A 19,236-nucleotide genomic window follows, 5' to 3' on the forward strand; every position below is an offset into this window, starting at 1 on the left:
GGCAGTACTTACTTGCACGTTTATTGGCTGCGTAGCAGCCAAGAAATGTGTGGGGCGGAGACTCAAGCATTGAGCTTGAGCACATGCGGTATTCGGCCGAATACCGCCATGTGCCGTGCATCGAGATGCTCGATCCGAACTGGTGTTCGGCCGAGCATGCTCGATCATCACTAATAATTTCCCAAATAATGGGAATATCTTTGGTAACTCGTTTTAGCATTATTTATCTCCTTATCATAGCCTTTTTCAGAGAGTCTTGATGCAGTAGATACAGTATTTGCAATTTTCTTCCCTAAACAGATATGTTAGCTAAAGATGAATATATTTCTCAAAATTCTATATTGGTCCTCTTCAGTTGAATAAATCATTCAATTCAATTTGGATTGAATTATTTGGAAAGTGCTCTGACTGTCTGGTAAACACATACTCTCTCCTCTCTTTTTACCTCTGAATCCAGGTTTGTTACAATTTAAAATCAGTACTTCATGAAAAAATTTGGTGGAATTTCAAAATTTTTGAATCAATTCACTTATCTCTAGTGCCAATCCTTACTTTAGCTTGAGATTGGTTAAGGACTCCAATTTATCATGAATCTATTTTTTAAGCACAATGTGGCAACATGATAGCAAAACTTTTAACAGACTGCAAGTCACAACCCAACCACTCAATGCTCATGGTACATAGAAACATATAGGATTGACTTCTTATGACAAAATATCACAAAATTAGTTTGTTTTTTAAAACTGGTCATCTTGCACCATACATCTTGAGGTATAATAACTAAAGGAATGCTAAGAAAGGACACATCTGTATGTGTAATTAAATGCAGATATGCAAATATCATTATATGATGATGTAGGGTGATTGCCTTGTCTGAAATAATTATTGACCTGTTGGAGAAAAAAATAAATAAATAAATATATATATATATATATATTACCTTATGTATCCAATGATCATATTACATTGATGAAATGTATGCCTAGCTAAAATGCATAGTCTTATAGTAAAATTTGTCCTGCACAAATGGGATTGAACTATAGAATTAGAATTCTTTGCTTTGTTCAGAAAATTATAATCAAAATAATAATCATAAACATTAACTATAGTTTACAAATAAGATAAATATGAAAAGTTAAAATTTTACTGTAAAGTTTATTTGATTTTTGTGTTTTGTTTTATTCCAACATTGGTAGTTCCCAAGAAAAATGTCACTATACCTGCATTTTTTGGTGAATCCAACTAAAAGAAATGCATTCAGCAGATAGCTTTCTACCAGAAGCTAAGACATAGTCAATTCACCTTGAGCTTATCAGAAAACAATTTTTGATATTCAGTGTTTTTGTCATTCAGTCTAAAACCAGCCTCTTTGAATTACACGTTAAAGGGTTTGAAAACTTCAGATATGGAAATATTTTCCATCTTGGAAATGTTAATATTTGTTGTACAAAGGACTGTTTTCACAGACTATGCAGCATTGATCTTACCCCAAAGTAATATTTAAAATGACTTCATCCTTTGTCTTCCAAGATAATACATATTTATAATGGAACCAAAGTAAAAATATCAAAGTCATAAGAAGACCAGGAAATTCTGGTTTTGCTTGTTGGAGAGATAAGTAGAGTGCCTTCTAGAACTGTGTAAGAGTGTTTTAATGGAAGTAGTATATTACAAGTATGCAATTAGATCAAATATGATGACATGATAAAAATAAATAAATTTGAGATTCAGTTACCCACAATTCAGATTCCAGTTTTTGTGTTGCATTTTTCCTATTTATAAAAATCCAATAGTCCAGTACCCAATAATCCTGAAAGACTACATCTTGCCATATGCCCAATTGTGATAGTAAAAGCACTGGTCCAGTGGTACTTACTATGCTTTCTTGGGTTTTTAACTTCATTTTTTATTTTTATTTTCAGAATTTCAGATAGTCCAAATAATGTTTGTGGTAATATACTGTTGAATGTGTAATATAATGATTAGACAAATAATCCTAATGACTTGCATTCAATTTGTGAAGAACAGATATTTCTTTCCCTACCTTTGCTTTTGGCGCAGCATATGATGAAATGTGTGGTGCGACATAACCAGCTTTGCGAAAACCATGATCTTATGATACTCTGCCACAAGATGTGTATGCTATGTTAGTGCCCACCCACTGGTTGTGAGCTGAGTTGCAACGTATCAAGGGTTTTGATAACAAGATCATGATATTGCATTTAATTTGCTTTATGAGAAGTTGGAATTCTTCAATTCAAAACCAAAACTGGACTTCAAAGGGTATTCTGGTTAAGAAAACTAATCTACAAAACCCTATTAGAAAATCTTAAGGGAAATAGGGGTAGTTTAATATTCAGGGCTATCACCTATCATCAATAGTTGAGAAATGACTACTGTGTTGATTTAAAAGGGAACTAAGTCATGATTAATGTCTCCTGCAAGGGATATCAGCACCTCCTCCCAAATTCAGTTTATAACTAGGGGTATAGGCAACCATCATGAAATCAATCTTGAATATCAACCTTCACTTTTTGTTCAAAGTAGACAACTCTTATCAAAGCCAAGAAATAAAAATCAATAATAAATAAACCCAAAAGGAAAAAGAATCTCATCTAAACTTACTCATTGCAAACTTTGGAGGATTATCATTGACATCAGTCAGAGTAACAGTAACTGTTGTGGTTCCAGAAAGTCCACCCATGTGTCCACCCATGTCCTTGGCTTGGATGACAACAAGATATTCTTCTCTGGCTTCTCTGTCCATGTTAGAAAGGGCTGTCTTAATGATGGCTGAAGAAGAAAGAAAATCAGAAGAGGTTTTAGTAATATCTTGGCTTCAATGGCATCAATTATCAAGACTGCTTAGCAGTAAATCCAGATTTGTTACCTAAATCATTAGTTTCTAAAGGTGATAAGGCTATCTCTTTTTCAAAATTTGAGAATACAACTATTTTTTTTAACATTGAGAAATGCAATATATCCGATATTATTGTACCACTGAATTTTATGACACATTCCCCAATTTAGTATCAGCAAAAGTCATATCTAGAAATAAGCGAATTTTTTAAAAATTCGATTTAAATGGTTCGCTAAATTTATTGGAAAAATTTGCTTCGATCTGAATTTATTTGCGGCAAATCATGTTAAAAAATGGCTATTCCCGGGCTGTAGAGAGCCTTTATAGTGGTGTAGAACACTGTGCCTTGCAATAACACGCATAGGGAGTCTGATGTGGTAGTGAAACAATACTGTGAGTTAGTATGACAAGCACATGACAGGTGTCGCTCTTAAAATCACTGCACACTTCACTTATTAGGGCAGTCACAGAGCCAAAACCGACCAAATAACTGAAGTATCAACTCAGCCTTACAGGTCGATGCTAGCATCAAGAAAGAGCACACTCCTTTTACACCGTCATCAGCTGATTCCACATAGATGTCTACAGAACCTGTTCTATTAAACACTTATACAAGTAGAGCCCCCCAACAGAGGGGAGAGGGTGTCAGCAGTAGGTTTGTGTTGACTGATTATTTTGCACTTCTTCTGATGCGTCACAACAGTAACCACTGTAAAAACGGATCCTGTTTGTTGAACATTTCCCTTCCCTCTGTCAGCATTTGATCAGTAATCCATAAGTGTTGCTAATGCCCAAAAATGCAGGAGTGGATCTAAAACAGAGATAACACGTGAACCGAATATTTGCATGTCTTCAGTGTTTTCTACCCACTCCTGCTTTTGGCTACCAATTCATAAGCCAATTCTGATGGGACCATACAGGCCTTACAGCTGCTACACAGACAGGGTCCGTTGTAAGTCTCAATTTTCCTTCCTTCTGACAGATCAGAAGAAGTGTCAAATAAATGATGATGTCAGCCAGGCCGAAAGCCAAAATAGTGGACCAGCCATGAAGTGGGGAAGGGTGGAAACAGCATGAGAAGTCCACAGAGTGGCCCTATGACATAGTGGTGAGGTAGAAGCAGCATGAGGAGACCACAGAGTGGCCCTACATAGCTGAATGCTGATTAAAATTAGTTTTCCCCCCGAAATACATCACAAAAGATTTTACTGCATATTACTACAGTCCTGAACTCTGAATAAGAAATGTTTTTCCACTGAAATACGTCACTAAAGATTTTACCACATAGAACTGCAGCGCTGAACGCCGGGAAAAATAAATAAATTCCCACCGAAATAAGTCACAAAAGATTCTACTGCATATAACTGCAGCAGAGAATGTTGATTAAAATTAGTTTTTCCGCCAAAATACATCACAATTTTTTTTTACCGCATATTACTAAAGTGCTGAACGCTGAATAAGAATTGTTTTTCCACCAAAATTCATCACAAAAGATTTTACTGCATATTACTACAGCGCTGAACACTAAATACCCTATACGCTTTGACCAGAAAAAACTTAGTTAAGTGAGTATATATTTTTCTTGTAGTACTGAAATACGCCCCCTATACACTTTCACCAAAAATAACTGCAACAGTGCAGTGCATATTTTTTTTTACTGAAATACACCCCTATACGCTTTCACCAGAAATAACTGCAGAAGTGAAATGAGTATATATTTTTCTTGTAGTACTGATATAAGATACTAAAGATACTAAGATATAATCCTCTAAAGGCTTTTCAACATAGCACTTGCAGCCCAATAACAAATAGCTGGAATGACAGAGCTGTCTAATGGCTATTTGGATCCCCAAATAATCTTTCCCTGCATTTGTAAATCACTTTTCTATCACTGTCCCTAGTGCTTTCTGACGTCTCTACCTGCACTAAGATGCTGTGAAATGGTTTCTCCCTATCCTGCACTTATAAATCGTTTTTTATGTCTTTTCCACAATGAGGTCTTTCCAATTGCTATCCCTAGCACCTTCACACATCTGTCCCTGCACTCTGAACGCTGGAAAATGGCACAATCTAGAATGGCTGCCGTATTTATAGGGCTGTGACATCACAGAGCTGGCTGGCTGCTGATTGGCTGCATGCAGGCATGTCAATCTTGGTGATCCTGCCTTCCCAGAGTTCCTTGCCCCATGTCCTCAGTCCTCACATGTGTAGACACCATTTTAGTAAAATTGCGATTCATTACCATGAAGCACGAGGAAATTTGCATTCATTGCAAATCTAATTTTTCCTGAAATTCGGATCGAATTCCACTTTGTCAGCTTCGATTCGCTTATTTCTAGTCATATCCACCAGTAATGTAAATACTGAATCAGCCAGACCAGTCTCCTAGGACACTCTGGATGTATAACTAATTTAAAATTTAAATTTTACCAATTAGGGATTTGTCCCAATATTTTCCAAGAATTTGAGATTCTGATGAATATGTTTGTGTTAGGCAAATCAAGTAGACAGAGAGAAAGAGAGAGCGAGAGAGAGAGAGAGAGAGAGAGAGAGAGAGAGAGAGAGAAAGACTAGCACACATAACACTCTGCTATGAAAGATACATGTAATTCAGCTTTCCTACCAACAAGAAAATTAGCTAAGCAACTCATAACACCAGCAGTAACCTATCTGTCCTTAGTCAATGCTCAATGTTTCAAGCAGGGCTTGAAGCATAACTTGAATATTAGTTAAGTCACCATGTCATCTGAAGATAGCTTGTTCAGGGTAATTATCCCTTTATCAGTGCTAAGCAGAGAGGAGTGGCTTGGTTATTTATGAGCCCTTAGATAGGATCCGGTAAGTACTCTTTCTCCTAATAGGTGTGGAGAATTTTATAGTTTAGGCAACACTTCTCTATGCAAATTAGCCATGAAAACTTTAGCTTTCCTTTCCCTTTGGAAGTAAAGCTAATTTGCATATTGTTTAATGTTTCCTTAATATCAAATCTGATAAACATGCTAGAAATCCACAGAAGTGTTGCCTGGTCTACAATATTAATGACAGCTATACGGCACTTTTCAATCCTCCCTAAATAGTGAAAAAGGGCTTTTCTCTCTGCTCACTACTGATCAATTTCCCAGAAATAGGTGTCTCTATAAAAGATGCTGCCTGGACTAGGATCCAAGTTAGGATTCAAGGCCCATTTAAAAGGTTGATCATTGACTTAGAATAATGAGGTTACTTACAGTAGCTTTCTTTTCCTTTTAGAAGGAAAGCTTCAATGGACATATACTAGTATCTCTCTTATTCGGGCGGATAAATTTGAATCCGAATTGAACTTTGTAAAAATTTGGCCAATCGCACCTAAAATTATTCATCTCTAGTATGATTCCTTAGTAGATGCATTGTTATTATCCTGTGTGCTTTACTTTAACATTTCTATATCTTAGTGTGGATATTTGTGAAACTGTGATTCACATCTTGACATATTACAGTTCTAATTGCATGTAAAACATGGACGTTAAAAGATGAAAAAAATAGACAAGCATAAAATTTACATTTCACTGTGTTGTTTTCTGCATTTATTGTGTGAAAAGCTTTTACTAAGAATCAAATTAAAATATATTTCCCATTTTTTTTGTTTGTTTTTTATACACTTACTGCAAGAAACATAACAACCATACATTTTCCATATTATCTTTTAAAAAATAGTTATGTATGAAATGTTGAGAAAATAGCATCATGATATTGTATTCCCGATTTTACTTCCTTCTAATAGCTGATTAAAATTTTAGGGGTTTGGGGAATCGTCTAGGGTCCAATGCTGATCAAACTGTCCAAATGCTGTTCGAAAATTGCAGCTTCTTTATATTTGAGTTGTGGCAAAAAATACAATAAAACTGCTTGATTACTGACATTGCAGTTCTTACAAATGATAAGAAAGTCTGAAACGAAATTGCTTTACGCAACTTTCTACCAGACCTGCAGAAGGGCCTTTAGATGATAGGCCCTCATGCTACTGGAAAAAGAGCAAAGAGGCAAATGAGATGCTACTATGCAAGTCTGGAGTTTTGATTTCTTTGGGTGGGGGTAGTTGCCCATGGTCAGTATTTAGGGGGTCTACAGTATGAAATTATTTAAGGGATTTGCCGTGAATCTGTATTTAGTGGGTCTATTTTGGGTATCTGTTTTTATTTATGGTAGAAGGAACCTTTACTAGGAACCACCATATTAGCATATAAAAGTATTACAATGAAAACAGAGTTAGTAGTTTTGTTCTTCAAGAGATAGGTAGTATGCAGAAACCACTTAAATGCCCTATTTCCACGATAGCTTGATGAGCATATCGAAGTTAGTGATGTGGAATTCAATCTGAATTTCCTGAAATGGCAGTAAAAAAAAAGCTAATTCACCTCATTCATTTGACCGCGTAGAGGCCATCGCGGCTATCTTCCAATTCTCACGCACGCTAACATGTGATGTCACCAGCGGGCACAAGACTTGGCACATTTTCTTCAATCCAGACGGCCTTTCCGCGATCAAATGTAAGAGTTGAGAATGTATTTTTTCTTTTAACCCCTGATTAACCGCCTGATAGTCTGAATGTGACTCTCAGATGCCGCATCTAAGGGGTTAAATGAGGGGGATTGCTGTTCCCTGTTATTGCTCCCGCTTAATACAATGGAATCCAATTTGTTACAAAGTAATTTGTAACAAATCAAATATCTTGTCAAAATTCAGCTGCCGAAACATATTTTGAGAAACTTTGCTCATCACTATTGATGACAAGGACCAACCCCCAGAGGGAGCCGCTTCGTGCTCTTGCTATGGATCCACTCTCTTCTACATACACCCCTCTCTTTCACACTGTAAACTACAGAATTATTTTTCCTGGTTATTTTTCATTTTAGATATTATTATTATACTAGTATAGCCACAATGATTTTTTTCATGTAAATATGTTGTTGCTGAATGTTTATTCTATTTTTGTTTCAAAAGCCATTGCATTTGATCTGCATTGATCTTCTGAAAAGTGCAAGGTCACATACCAGCGGTTGTCATGTTTTGCCATGTACATGTTCAATTTTGCACAACCTGCAACTTTTGCCCTTGTTTAGCAATCACTGTACCGTAGAAGCACTTGTAATAAAAGAAATAAAAAATAAAAATGAGCACACAATCAGAATGAATAAAATGATAGCTGTTACGTGTCAAATGCTTGAATAGAACAGAAAAGGGAACATTTGATTAACAAGGAAGGGCAATGTTCAGTCTGGATTATTTAATGATCAGTTGTACAGGAAGTATAGATGAATATGCAAATTGCATCACAGCAAAACAGATGTCCATGTGGACCCATCCCAATTTTTTTAAAGGGGTTCAATATCAGATTGGTGGGGGTCCCCACAATCAGCTGATTTGGGATGCTACTGTGCCTGAATCTATATAGTGTACAGAACTGACAGCTCCATACACTGTATAGTGGCCATGCTGGGGTACTGCAGTTCAAATGATCTCATGGGAGGTGAGCTTCATAAGCCGGTGCCGGAAACTACTCTATGTAAAGTGCCTTCTGCTTCCACGCCTTAAACTGTTAATTTTCCTATACCATGGCTGATAAGTTGGGTGCCTGGTGTGAAACCTGAGGATAGGTCATCAATATATGTAGGCCAAATAACCCCTTTAAATATTGATCACTAAGGATATTGCCACAGACCTCTTTTTTTGGAAACCTCATTCGAATATTTCCATCCTTAAGGTTTCTATATTGTGCACGTTTTTGAGCATTGGTGACCATACACTTTCAATAGCTGTCGGCTGACAGATATTGTTGACAAGCTCCCCATCCATGTAGACTCCATTTTATCTAGTATTCATGTGTTTTCCATGGGAAGAGGGGAATAACTATCAGAAACCTCTAGTGGCTTCTTTCCTTCCTTGAGAAATAAATTCAGAAGTTCAACCTGTCCCCTCCATTGAATCCCTGACATTTGCTGAATGAATGTCGGATGAAATCTTCAAACACATGAGCTGGTTGGCTGAAATTGAAGTTTTTATTCTAATGTGTATATCCCTCACCCTAGGAGTGTGGAATAAAAACTCTCTCTGTCTCTTTCAGCCCAAATTCTCTGTCTACCTTCTTCTGCATAGGCACACAGTTTATGGTCATCCTACCTGCCATTGTGCATTTCCTCTCTATCCACCATGGGGCCACTTCTGCCGCTTTAACTTTTACAACCCAACCATTCTTAACCTCACAAAGTTCCTGCCGCTTTGTGGCCCCCATATCCTCCCTCTTAGAGTCATCCTATTTTGTGTCACCCCTCTGTCCCTTTACAGACCCCATTTAAGTAGAGTGGGGGTAGACTCTGTAGCTCCACTGGACACAGGAATTCCTGTTTTTGGCCATGTAGAGCTAATGCCCCATCAGCCTCAACATATTTTCTCATCTTGTCATACAAGACGCTTGGAGATCTTTAGGGCAACAATTGTCTTCACCGATCTCTACAAAGCCTCTAAAATTTATAAGTCATGTACGTATTAAAAAAATCATATGGAGACTCTTTTTTTTTCAAATGACACATTACTTTACATTAAAAACCTACGTAATGTACACTACAATGCACCCTGCTTCTGTTTAAGGACCATTTGTCTCCTCATTTTTGTAACATCTACCTGACAATTTTATTTTAATTTTTTAAATGATGGTTTAGTTTCTTGTAATTGTATCATTTTTCCAACCTTTCTTTAACAGAAATAAACCTTTCATGGACTGAATTTATGCTAGGCACATGGTGGGCTTGGGCTTTTTCACAGGAGCTAATCTGAACAAACAGAGCTACAGCATAAATAAATTCAGATCAGGAACCTAGGCCTCTGATGAGACAATTCATCCCAATAGAAACATCTAAATGCTGAGTTAGATCTGAGAGCCATTAATGAGCAATATCTCTCATTAAGGGCACATGGCCTGTTCTTAAATTGAATGGACATCCATTTACCTTTATTTTCTACTACATTTTACTTGTAGAAGCTGATGCAACAGCTGATGGCAGTTTCCCCGGTCACTATAAACCCAGGGTAGGGGGAGGGATCCAAAGTATCAGCTAGTTGCCCATGAAGCTCTCCTGATAAAGGGCCTGCCTACAGTATAATGAGAAAGTATTCTTATGAACTTTGTCATGTAAATATTTGCCTAATAATTATAAATCTGTCACTAAATGGGAAATATTAGAATTAAACTTTGTGACCTTTCATTTCTATACTGTGTGCAGTCTCGTTGAATTTATTATGCAAAAGGGGATCGATTTCTCTTGATTTGCTCCTGATGTTGCTCACACTCATTTATCAGCCGCTCTTGATAAGGGCAAAGTTTCTATTTATGATTTAAGGTAAATCACATTTACCTATAGACTAGTGAATTGTATAAATATAATATATAGACTGCATTTCTGCTGCCATTAATATGACACCTAGTCATATCATTATAAATGTGCTGATAAACATAGAACTTGCATTGTGCTTATCCTGATGTGCGCCACAGCTTCACGCTGAGATAATTCGCCACTTTGTATTGCAAAACAATTTTTCAAAAGACAGCTCTGTTGTGTACAGAAAATGTAACATACATCTTGAACATAAAGGGGTATTCCCATCTGGGACATTTAAGGCATATCAATAGAGTATAACATAAATGAGCTATAGGTTCGACCTCCGGGAACCACTCACTATGAAGTGAATGGAGAGCATCGACAGTCATCCCTCCATACTCCTCCTTCTAAAAATAACTGAGCATTGTCTTGAGAGAAGAGAAGGGAGAGCGCTTCATAGGCAGGACTGCAAGAGACCATAAGTGTCAACAGATAGAAAGCCCCTCTAGGGGGCACAACTACCTGTCAACTGGGAAAGGATGATATCAAAAGTGTAGCACATATTCCACTCCAGATAGCCATACCGGGCCGGAATAAACAGTGTAGAGAAGACAAAGTGGGAACTCTTCAGGTGGCCGGACCTGAGTAAGTAGTACAGACCAGTGTATAATAAGTTAATGATTTATTTCAGGTTGTCTTATCAATGTGTTTCGGAGCCGAACAGGCTGTTTCATCGGGCAAACAAAAACAGCTACTGTAGTTGTTTTTCTAAAAATGGGTTGGTTTGGTCCTGAAACACATTGTAAAGCAACCTGAACTAACATTAACTTATAATACACCAGACTGTCCTACTTGCCTAGGTCACACGCCTTGAGAGATCCCGCCTTGTCTTCTCTCCATTGAGCACTGTCTTAGATATTTTCAGAAGTCCCATAGCTGGGAATGGGAAGGAAGCTGTGCATGTGTGATATGTTTTTCATTCTCAACAGGGCCCATTTTTGAAATAGGAGTGGGTACCATAACAAATATTGCATGATATATGCATTTAGTTTTACAATAGGAGTCAAGGAATTATGTATGTACATCATTTAAAGTATATTACATGTATACCACAAAACTGGTGCGAACTGAGCCTAATGCATTCCTTATTTCAACTATGACAAGCCGGCAGCTTCTGTCCTACTTACTGTATGCCCATCTATGCTGAAATAAGTCGGAGCCCTCATTGTCTAATTATATTTTTCGAGGTTATTATTAGTGTTGAGCAAATCGACGTATCCGAAGTGGACTTCGATCCGAATTTCAGGGAAAATTTGATTAGCCGCGAAGAAAGATTTCAAATCAATTTTCCCTGAAATGGCTATAAATTCGTTTTTTAAAAATCATACTCACCTCATACATTTAAGCGTGAAGATACTGCCGGGGCAATCTTGCTGGAAGATCCTGTGCAAAATCTTGTGCGCAGGGTTATATGACGTCACTACGTCGGCAAGCATGATGACGTCATCAAGCACCGCGCAAGATTTCGTGCTGGATCTTTAAGCAAGATGGCCGTGGTGGCCTATTCGCTCTTAAATGGATAAGGTAATTACAATTTATTTATTTTTTTTAAATGATTTACCCCTGAAAGGCCTTAATATTAATCTCAGATGCAGCGGTCAGTGATAAATGCGGCATCTGAGGGGTTCCATGACGGGGCGGTGCAATCTCCCTTCCCCTTCATTGCACTTGCTACTTACAAAGAAATGCGCTTCGTGACAAAGTAATTCCTTACAAAGTTTATTTTTGTAAAATTTCACAAAGCAGCCAAATCAAATTTTTAAGAACTTCACTCATCTCTAGTAGGGATGAGCGAACTCGAACTGTATAGTTCGGGTTCGTACCGAATTTTGGGGTGTCCGTGACACGGACCCGAACCCGGACATTTTCGTAAAAGTCCGGGTTCGGGTTCGGTGTTCGTCGCTTTCTTCGCGCTTTTGTGACGCTTTCTTGGCGCTTTTTGAAAGGCTGCAAAGCAGCCAATCAACAAGCGTCATACTACTTGCCCCAAGAGGCCATCACAGCCATGCCTACTATTGGCATGGCTGTGATTGGCCAGAGCACCATGTGACCCAGCCTCTATTTAAGCTGGAGTCACATAGCGCCGCCCGTCACTCTGCTCTGATTAGCGTAGGGAGAGGTTGCGGCTGCGACAGTAGGGCGAGATTAGGCAGATTAACTCCTCCAAAGGACTTGATTAACTGATCGATCTGCAGCTGTGGATCATTGAGCTGCTGATCCTCAATTGCTCACTGTTTTTAGGCTGCCCAGACCGTTTGTCAGTCTCATTTTTCTGGGGTGATCGGCGGCCATTTTGTGTCTTGTGGTGCGCCAGCACAAGCTGCGACCAAGTGCATTTAACCCTCAATGGTGTGGTTGTTTTTTGGCTAAAGCCTACATCAGGGTGAAGCTGTCACACCAAGTGCATTTATCCAGCAATAGTCTGTTCATTTTTTGGCCATATACAAAATCAGGGGCAAGCTGCGCCTGTCACCAAGTGCATTTAACCCTCAATGGTGTGGTTGTTTTTTGGCTAAAGCCTACATCAGGGTGAAGCTGTGACACCAAGTGCATTTAACCAGCAATAGTCTGTTCATTTTTTGGCCATATACAAAATCAGGGGCAAGCTGCGCCTGTCACCAAGTGCATTTAACCCTCAATGGTGTGGTTGTTTTTTGGCTAAAGCCTACATCAGGGTGAAGCTGTCACACCAAGTGCATTTAACCAGCAATAGTCTGTTCATTTTTTGGCCATATACAAAATCAGGGGCAAGCTGCGCCTGTCACCAAGTGCATTTAACCCTCAATGGTGTGGTTGTTTTTTGGCTAAAGCCTACATCAGGGTGAAGCTGTCACACCAAGTGCATTTAACCAGCAATAGTCTGTTTATTTTTTGGCCATATCCCAGTCTAATTCTGTCACTAAATCCATACCGGTCACCCAGCGCCTAAATACTAGGCCTCAAATTTATATCCAGCTAAATCTGTCCCTAGTGCTGTAGCTGGGCGAGTTATTTAGTGTCCGTTCAAGCACATTTCTTGTTCTGGGTTGAAATACAATTCCCAATTTAGCAATTTCATAATTTAGTGGTTCCTGCTATATCAGAGCTATTTGAAATCTATCCCAAAAAGGGTATATAATATTGAAGGTGCACATTGGGTCATTCAGAATAACTTCACACACACCCGCTACTGTGTATTTCCAAGTCTAATTCTGTCACTAAACCCATACCTGTCACCCAGCGCCTAAATACTAGGCCTCAAATTTAAATCCCTCTAAATCTCTCGTTACCCACCGCTGTACTGTTGTTGCTGGGCAAGATATTTAGTGTCCGTCAAAGCACATTTTTTGTTCTGGGTTGAAGTACAATTCCCAATTTAGCAATTTCATAATTTAGTGGTTTCTGCTATATCAGAGCTATTTGAAATCTATCCCTAAAAGGGTATATAATATTGAAGGTGCACATAGGGTCATTCAGAATAACTTCACACACACGCTTCTGTGCATTTCCAAGTCTAATTCTGTCACTAAATCCATACCGGTGACCCAGCGCCTAAATACTAGGCCTCAAATTTAAATCCCTCTAAATCTCTCGTTACCCACCGCTGTACTGTTGTTGCTGGGCAAGATATTTAGTGTCCGTCAAAGCACATTTTTTGTTCTGGGTTGAAGTACAATTCCCAATTTAGCAATTTCATAATTTAGTGGTTTCTGCTATATCAGAGCTATTTGAAATCTATCCCTAAAAGGGTATATAATATTGAAGGTGCACATAGGGTCATTCAGAATAACTTCACACACACGCTTCTGTGCATTTCCAAGTCTAATTCTGTCACTAAATCCATACCGGTGACCCAGCGCCTAAATACTAGGCCTCAAATTTAAATCCCTCTAAATCTCTCGTTACCCACCGCTGTACTGTTGTTGCTGGGCAAGATATTTAGTGTCCGTCAAAGCACATTTTTTGTTCTGGGTTGAAGTACAATTCCCAATTTAGCAATTTCATAATTTAGTGGTTTCTGCTATATCAGAGCTATTTGAAATCTATCCCTAAAAGGGTATATAATATTGAAGGTGCACATAGGGTCATTCAGAATAACTTCACACACACGCTTCTGTGCATTTCCAAGTCTAATTCTGTCACTAAACCCATACCTGTCACCCAGCGCCTAAATACTAGGCCTCAAATTTAAATCCCTCTAAATCTCTCGTTACCGCTGTCCTGTTGTAGCTGGGAAAGTTATTTAGTGTCCGTCAAAGCACATTTTTTGTTCTGGGTTGAAATACAATTCCCAATTTAGCAATTTCATAATTTAGTGGTTTCTGCTATATCAGAGCTATTTGAAATCTATCCCTAAAAGGGTATATAATATTCAAGGTGCACATTGGGTCATTCAGAATAACTTCACACACACGCTTCTGTGCATTTCCAAGTCTAATTCTGTCACTAAATCCATACCGGTCACCCAGCGCCTAAATACTAGGCCTCAAATTTATATCCCGCTGAATTTGAATACAATACATTGGGCCAAATAATATATTTGTTGTTGTGGTGAACCATAACAATGAGAAAAACATCTAGTAAGGGACGCGGACGTGGACATGGTCGTGGTGGTGTTAGTGGACCCTCTGGTGCTGGGAGAGGACGTGGCCGTTCTGCCACATCCACACGTCCTAGTGTACCAACTACCTCAGGTCCCAGTAGCCGCCAGAATTTACAGCGATATATGGTGGGGCCCAATGCCGTTCTAAGGATGGTAAGGCCTGAGCAGGTACAGGCATTAGTCAATTGGGTGGCCGACAGTGGATCCAGCACGTTCACATTATCTCCCACCCAGTCTTCTGCAGAAAGCGCACAGATGGCGCCTGAAAACCAACCCCATCAGTCTGTCACATCACCCCCATGCATACCAGGGAAACTGTCTCAGCCTCAAGTTATGCAGCAGTCTCTTATGCTGTTTGAAGACTCCGCTGGCAGGGTTTCCCAAGGGCATCCACCTAGCCCTTCCCCAGCGGTGAAAGACATAGAATGCACTGACGCACAACCACTTATGTTTCCTGATGATGAGGACATGGGAATACCACCTCAGCATGTCTCTGATGATGACGAAACACAGGTGCCAACTGCTGCGTCTTTCTGCAGTGTGCAGACTGAACAGGAGGTCAGGGATCAAGACTGGGTGGAAGACGATGCAGGGGACGATGAGGTCCTAGACCCCACATGGAATGAAGGTCGTGCCACTGACTTTCACAGTTCGGAGGAAGAGGCAGTGGTGAGACCGAGCCAACAGCGTAGCAAAAGAGGGAGCAGTGGGCAAAAGCAGAACACCCGCCGCCAAGAGACTCCGCCTGCTACTGACCGCCGCCATCTGGGACCGAGCACCCCAAAGGCAGCTTCAAGGAGTTCCCTGGCATGGCACTTCTTCAAACAATGTGCTGACGACAAGACCCGAGTGGTTTGCACGCTGTGCCATCAGAGCCTGAAGCGAGGCATTAACGTTCTGAACCTGAGCACAACCTGCATGACCAGGCACCTGCATGCAAAGCATGAACTGCAGTGGAGTAAACACCTTAAAACCAAGGAAGTCACTCAGGCTCCCCCTGCTACCTCTTCTGCTGCTGCCGCCTCGGCCTATTCTGCTGCTGCCGCCTCGGCCTCTTCCTCCGCCTCTGGAGGAACGTTGGCACCTGCCGCCCAGCAAACAGGGGATGTACCACCAACACCACCACCACCACCTCCGTCACCAAGCGTCTCAACCATGTCACACGCCAGCGTTCAGCTCTCCATCTCACAAACATTTGATAGAAAGCGTAAATTCCCACCTAGCCACCCTCGATCCCTGGCCCTGAATGCCAGCATTTCTAAACTACTGGCCTATGAAATGCTGTCATTTAGGCTGGTGGACACAGACAGCTTCAAACAGCTCATGTCGCTTGCTGTCCCACAGTATGTTGTTCCCAGCCGGCACTACTTCTCCAAGAGAGCCGTGCCTTCCCTGCACAACCAAGTATCCGATAAAATCAAGTGTGCACTGCGCAACGCCATCTGTGGCAAGGTCCACCTAACCACAGATACGTGGACCAGTAAGCACGGCCAGGGACGCTATATCTCCCTAACTGCACACTGGGTAAATGTAGTGGCAGCTGGGCCCCAGGCGGAGAGCTGTTTGGCGCACGTCCTTCCGCCGCCAAGGATCGCAGGGCAACATTCTTTGCCTCCTGTTGCCACCTCCTCCTTCTCGGCTTCCTCCTCCTCTTCTTCCACCTGCTCATCCAGTCAGCCACACACCTTCACCACCAACTTCAGCACAGCCCGGGGTAAACGTCAGCAGGCCATTCTGAAACTCATATGTTTGGGGGACAGGCCCCACACCGCACAGGAGTTGTGGCGGGGTATAGAACAACAGACCGACGAGTGGTTGCTGCCGGTGAGCCTCAAGCCCGGCCTGGTGGTGTGTGATAATGGGCGAAATCTCGTTGCAGCTCTGGGACTAGCCAATTTGACGCACATCCCTTGCTTGGCGCATGTGCTGAATTTGGTGGTGCAGAAGTTCATTCACAACTACCCCGACATGTCAGAGCTGCTGCATAAAGTGCGGGCCGTCTGTTCGCGCTTCCGGCGTTCACATCCTGCCGCTGCTCGCCTGTCTGCGCTACAGCGTAACTTCGGCCTTCCCGCTCACCGCCTCATATGCGACGTGCCCACCAGGTGGAACTCCACCTTGCACATGCTGGACAGACTGTGCGAGCAGCAGCAGGCCATAGTGGAGTTTCAGCTGCAGCACGCACGGGTCAGTCGCACTACAGAACAGCACCACTTCACCACCAATGACTGGGCCTCCATGCGAGACCTGTGTGCCCTGTTGCGCTGTTTCGAGTACTCCACCAACATGGCCAGTGGCGATGACACCGTTATCAGCGTTACAATACCACTTCTATGTCTCCTTGAGAAAACACTTAGGGCGATGATGGAACAGGAGGTGGCCCAGGAGGAGGAGGAGGAGGATGAGGAAGAGGGGTCATTTTTAGCACTTTCAGGCCAGTCTCTTCGAAGTGACTCAGAGGGAGGTTTTTTGCAACAGCAGAGGCCAGGTACAAATGTGGCCAGCCAGGGCCCACTACTGGAGGACGAGGAGGACGAGGATGAGGAGGAGGTGGAGGAGGATGAGGATGAAGCATGGTCACAGCGGGGTGGCACCCAACGCAGCTCGGGTCCATCACTGGTGCGTGGCTGGGGGGAAAGGCAGGACGATGACGATACGCCTCCCACAGAGGACAGCTTGTCCTTACCCCTGGGCAGCCTGGCACACATGAGCGACTACATGCTGCAGTGCCTGCGCAACGACAGCAGAGTTGCCCACATTTTAACCTGTGCGGACTACTGGGTTGCCACCCTGCTGGATCCACGCTACAAAGACAATGTGCCCACCTTACTTCCTGCACTGGAGCGTGATAGGAAGATGCGCGAGTACAAGCGCACGTTGGTAGACGCGCTACTGAGAGCATTCCCAAATGTCACAGGGGAACAAGTGGAAGCCCAAGGCCAAGGCAGAGGAGGAGCAAGAGGTCGCCAAGGCAGCTGTGTCACGGCCAGCTCCTCTGAGGGCAGGGTTAGCATGGCAGAGATGTGGAAAACTTTTGTCAACACGCCACAGCTAACTGCACCACCACCTGATACGCAACGTGTTAGCAGGAGGCAACATTTCACTAACATGGTGGAACAGTACGTGTGCACACCCCTCCACGTACTGACTGATGGTTCGGCCCCATTCAACTTCTGGGTCTCTAAATTGTCCACGTGGCCAGAGCTAGCCTTTTATGCCTTGGAGGTGCTGGCCTGCCCGGCAGCCAGCGTTTTGTCTGAACGTGTATTCAGCACGGCAGGGGGCGTCATTACAGACAAACGCAGCCGCCTGTCTACAGCCAATGTGGACAAGCTGACGTTCATAAAAATGAACCAGGCATGGATCCCACAGGACCTGTCCGTCCCTTGTCCAGATTAGACATTAACTACCTCCCCATAACCATATATTATTGGACTCCAGGGCACTTCCTCATTCAATCCTATTTTTATTTTCATTTTACCATTATATTGCGATGCTACCCAAAGTTGAATGAACCTCTCCTCTGCCTGTGTGCTAGGCCTAAATATATGCCAATGGACTGTTGCAGTGGTGGCTGACATGAAGCCTGATTCTCTGCTATGACATGCAGACTAATTCTCTGCTGACATGAAGCCAGATTGTCTGTTACGGGACCTCTCTCCTCTGCCTGGGTGCTGGGCCTAAATTTATGACAATGGACTGTTGCAGTGGTGGCTGACGTGAAGCCTGATTCTCTGCTATGACATGCAGACTGATTCTCTGCTGACATGAAGCCAGATCCTCTGTTACGGGACCTCTCTCCTCTGCCTGGGTGCTGGGCCTAAATTTATGACAATGGACTGTTGCAGTGGTGGCTGACGTGAAGCCTCATTCTCTGCTATGACATGCAGACTAATTCTCTGCTGACATGAAGACAGATTCTCTGTTACGGGACCTCTCTCCTCTACCTGTGTGTGTGCTGGGCCTAAATATATGCCAATGGACTGTTGCAGTGGTGGCTGACGTGAAGCCTCATTCTCTGCTATGACATGCAGACTAATTCTCTGCTGACATGAAGCCAGATTGTCTGTTACGGGACCTCTCTCCTCTGCCTGTGTGTGTGCTGGGCCTAAATATATGCCAATGGACTGTTGCAGTGGTGGCTGACGTGAAGCCTCATTCTCTGCTATGACATGCAGACTAATTCTCTGCTGACATGAAGACAGATTCTCTGTTACGGGACCTCCCTCCTCTGCCTGGGTGCTGGGCCTAAATATATGCCAATGGACTGTTGCAGTGGTGGCTGACGTGAAGCCTCATTCTCTGCTATGACATGCAGACTAATTCTCTGCTGACATGAAGACAGATTCTCTGTTACGGGACCTCTCTCCTCTGCCTGGGTG

At 41.9% G+C, this 19,236-nt stretch overlaps 1 protein-coding gene across 1 annotated transcript in view; it reads right to left on the reverse strand.

Moving 5' to 3' along the window:
- The window catches only part of LOC122920383 (cadherin-8-like), a 391,866-nt gene that overhangs the window by 154,209 nt on the left and 218,421 nt on the right, over positions 1-19,236 (reverse strand). The window contains exon 4 of the mRNA XM_044269837.1: positions 2,626-2,793. Coding sequence (XP_044125772.1) covers positions 2,626-2,793 — 168 coding nt within the window. The remainder of the gene's footprint in view (positions 1-2,625; positions 2,794-19,236) is intronic.

This window comes from Bufo gargarizans, chromosome 10, assembly GCF_014858855.1.
Source record: "Bufo gargarizans isolate SCDJY-AF-19 chromosome 10, ASM1485885v1, whole genome shotgun sequence".
Classification (NCBI taxonomy): Eukaryota; Metazoa; Chordata; class Amphibia; order Anura; family Bufonidae; genus Bufo; species Bufo gargarizans.